General features: G+C 38.4%; 1 protein-coding gene across 1 annotated transcript; it reads right to left on the minus strand.

Annotated features, from left to right (window-relative positions):
• Positions 1 to 1,616: 1,616 nt before the first annotated feature.
• LOC116024003 (transcription factor DIVARICATA-like) lies at positions 1,617 to 3,776 on the minus strand. Its single transcript, XM_031264887.1, has 2 exons — positions 2,610 to 3,776; positions 1,617 to 2,490 (listed from the first exon to the last, which is right to left on the minus strand). Exons 1-2 carry the CDS (start codon positions 3,077 to 3,079, stop codon positions 2,004 to 2,006), a joined length of 957 nt encoding a protein of 318 aa, XP_031120747.1. The 5' UTR covers positions 3,080 to 3,776; the 3' UTR covers positions 1,617 to 2,003.
• Positions 3,777 to 4,200: the final 424 nt, after the last annotated feature.

The following is a 4,200-nucleotide window of genomic DNA, read 5'->3' on the forward strand; positions in this document are numbered from 1 at the left end:
TCTCTCATTTAAATCTTTTTATTTTTTTTATTGTAATCTTTTATAATTCTTGTCATTAGTTCAAGAAAAGTTAGAAAACTATGCTAAACCACATAAATCTCTACTTTATAGACAATACTTAATAGATGATTGAAATTTCCCCACCATAGGGGAAGATATTAAAGTATTGCCACAAACAAGTGCTATTCCTTGTTGGAATAAAAAGTGTGCCATTTGTATCCACGGAGAGGGCAATAGAGCTCAAGCACCATTTTAAATTAATAGTGTAAACTTTAAGGTTGCTTTCATTCTTTTCATTAAAGTTGGTTTTAGTACGGTATCTTAAAATCACAAAGCAAAACATGTTTTGTTAGACTAATCACTAAAATAAAAATTAAAGAAAATAGTTTAGCCAGCACACGTGCAACAAGTCGCACCAAATTTGGGTTTGGGGGAAGCATTTTATTTGTGACTAGGGGAGTCTAAAAGCAGAGGTCACAACTGTTGATGATTGCCAAGAAAGAAAATAAATTAGTCTATATTCAAAATAAGGTCGATAGTCTACTTTGTTAGCAGTCACAGTGTGCGTGCTCAAATCTTTTTGGGGACAATATAATATTATATTGCTCTATGTAGAAAGCACGAAAAATACAAGTAAAAATTAAGGATCATCGAGTTTGAAGTGCAAATCTCAAAATGAAAAAAGAAAATTACCCATTAATTAGCATACGAAATCTTGGCGGAATCTCGGTTTTTTCTCTTAAAATCATATTTGTATAATCATTAGTCAAGGCTCTTATAAGGAGATGTTGTGTATATTAACAAAGAAGAAGAAAGGGTGACTGGTTTTTGCCCCAGGGTGGGTATTAAGGGATTCAAGAATAGGATGCTCACTGCTCCATAGTGGAAATCAGACTCAGCTTCGACTAAAAATAATTCAAGCAGAGTCAACTAGACTCGGTTTTTGTCGGTAAATTCTACTGTAAGGCAGACCTAACACCATGTGGAACAATTTAATAGTAGGGCTTTCAACTTCTTTTTTTGTGTGGAGGGTTGAACGTGGGATAGAAATAGCCTCTTAGTTTTGAGTGGTTGGTAAGCGGACAATTAACCCAAAAGTTAAAACTCTGGGAACACGACTTCAAGTACAGATTAGTCTTATTGTGGTGGGAATATCGAGTGTTGTACCGGGAAGAAAATGAGGGACAAAATGGGCTTGTAGTTGTGGAATTGCAGAAAAGAGTGGTTTGTGACAAGGCAAGTTTATAGTGAAGCATGGAAGGCCTCTTGTCAAGTTGAAGTGGAAAGTTCAACGCGCGATGCCCTGCGTTGGATGAGAGGATGCAAATCAGTGACGCAGAGTCTGAGTGCCTCTTTTTTTCTCAAGGCTATAATCATTCCCCAATTGAGAATTCAAACCCGCGTATTTGCCAGGTCATTACACCTACAGTCAACCTTTCGACCATTGAGCTATGTCCCGGGGCTGAACTCAAACTATAACAGTATGGATGACAGTACCCTATCAATATTAATATATACTTTCTTGGCTTATCATAATCAACACAGGTAATAAACATAATGCTCCAAGTACTTGGTAGCATCTTTTGGTAGATGAATGAGTAGAAAGCTTTGCAAAATGTTGTAAACACCCAAGTAGATATATATAACAGAAGAATCTGTGTGTAATTTTAAGCACAATTGGCAAGATTTCAGACATCATAAGACTCAGATTTCGGTCTAGCCAAGATTGATGATTGCCCCTGAAAATCTTGAATCTCAACTCTATAGAAAGTGAGCCTGGAATTACATTGTTCCAATCATAACTGAAGCTTTCTTGACAAACCATTTTCAGAATTATGGACTCCCTAGGAACATAAACTTTGGTGAAGACTAAATCAAAAGGCCAAACACCATATTCACAGGAGAATAGAAGAGCAGAAACAGAGCTAGCTAGATTAGTAAATTGAAACGAAGCGGCATTTGTGTTTGCCGTTTCTGGTTTTCTACTAGTTGGAATGCGAATCTCAAGCATGATAATACTGGGGCGCAGCGGATTGAATCTGGAAGGGCATAATCTGAGATCCAAAGTAAGAAGACTCATGATGCATAGCAGCAGCTCTTTGCATACCCAGGCTTTGCATTTTATTCATCCCATTCCCATATGAAGAATCTATTCCATAAGGGGGGGACATGAACAAATTGGCCTGAGCTGAATTAAGCCCTAGGTGATCCCAGTGAAAGGGCATTTTGTGGTGCATAGCCGAATTTTGCTGGTCTGTTGAACCGGGAGGATTCTTATTGTCAGGCGAAGGGGTCTGGTTCTCGTTGAGGTTCACGGTGGTTATGTCATGAATGCTGGCTCTCCTCTTGTCTTTTCCACCGGAATGCTGGCGAATGAAGAACTTCTGAGCATGGCTAGCAACTTGGGTTGGGGTCCTGGTGATCACGAAATTGCGAGAAATGTTTCTCCAGTCACCTTTCCCATACTTCTTTAGGCCCATCAGAAACAGCCTGTTTGTTTTGTTGAGCAAATCATCAAACACCTTCCGATCAATAATTAAAAAACAACAAACAAAAGAAGAAAGCAAAGCAAAGCAAAGCAAAGAATTGGATTTTCATTGATTACTCACTTGTGTTCTTCCTCAGTCCAGGGAATACCCTTTTTCCGTTCTTGCTCCGGCAGCCGATTGGACGGGGGACGCTTCCCTCCGGCCACGAGACACTGCTTTTGAGCATCAAAAGGATGGCTACATCCCCATTCCAATGTAAAAGCCGAAGCAGAAGCAGACCTAGTGGTATTCGCCGGAAAAGGAATCAAGTCCATAAGCCCAGCCTCTATGCTACTAATATCATCTTCCAATTCTTTGTATTGCCTCATCACATCCGACACCGTCTTCCCGGGAACCATTTCCGCCACTTTCTTCCACCGGTCCGGCGTGTCCTTATCGTAGAGAGCAAGAGCATTCTCGAAGGCCTTATTCTCCGCAGGGGTCCATTTGGTGAAACTCATGGTTTCTTCAAACAACCACCCGGAATTGGAATTGGAATTGGAATAGGAATTGGATAGATAAGAAGAGGCCGCCGGCGATAAAATCTCCATCTCACCCACACACGCCAGGAAAATTATATTCTCAGGAGAAGAAGAAGAAGAATTTGAGACTTTTCATCGATAAGAATGGAAATGTGGAGAGGTGGAGGTTTAACAATGGCAATATCAGTGTTAAATCAAGAGCCCATTTGGTTAAAGGAATCAGAATACTCTATCTTACTATAGCCACCCCCCCACCCTTGAGGAATCTGAAAAAGACCCACCTTTTCAAAATTCAGCTCACAATCTTAAACTAAATTAAACAAAAACTTTGCAATTAACAAATTGAAACCCACACCAGACAAAACAATCTCACAATCCCTGTCAAGATCCCCCCAACCAAACCTAAACTTTCCAAGAAAACAAAAGATTTTGCAGAATTGGTAACAGAAGAGAGCTGGAATGAGGAACTGATTCTCCCTGTGATGATTCTAAACAACAACACCCTGAAATCTCCAGATATATTTAAATGTAACCGATAGTGCTCAGAATTTTGGGAAGCTTGGGCTTGGGGTTTCTGTAAAGAGAAAAGTGGGAAAGCCTTCTTCTGCTTTCCTGCTTTATTTAATTTCCATTGATGTGAGCTACTACAAATAATAAAGCAACAAAAAGATAGAGAGAATGAAAATAAAATAATGTTTAAAAAAATAGAGAAAAGATGAGCAAGAGCTTCAAGGAATGAATCTGAAATTCGAGTATGAACATTAAAATCTCGTAATCGGAAAAACCAAAGAGAATAGAGACAAAAACCAAAGAGCCAAATTAATAACTGGAGCACAAAAGGGTGGCCTAGCTGGGATGGTAATGCTAATGCTAATGCTAATGCCAATGGAGGATACCAAATTATTACTTTTTAAATTTTTTTTTAAAACACTAATAGAGTGTTTGTTAGAATGGAATTGCAATTTTATTCCAACCAAACTCTATGAAATTGCAATTTTATTATTTGGTTGGACTCAAACCATGGAATTGAAATTCATAGGGTTTCCCTATGAATTGCAATTCCACAAAAACCCCATGAATTTCAATTCCACACTTTGTGGAATTGGACTTCTTTGGTAATTTACATTTTTCTTATTACTACTACTATTATTATAATGATACAAGGACATTTTAGTATTTATTTACTTATT

Source organism: Ipomoea triloba, chromosome 7 (assembly GCF_003576645.1).
Source record: "Ipomoea triloba cultivar NCNSP0323 chromosome 7, ASM357664v1".
Lineage (NCBI taxonomy): Eukaryota > Viridiplantae > Streptophyta > Magnoliopsida > Solanales > Convolvulaceae > Ipomoea > Ipomoea triloba.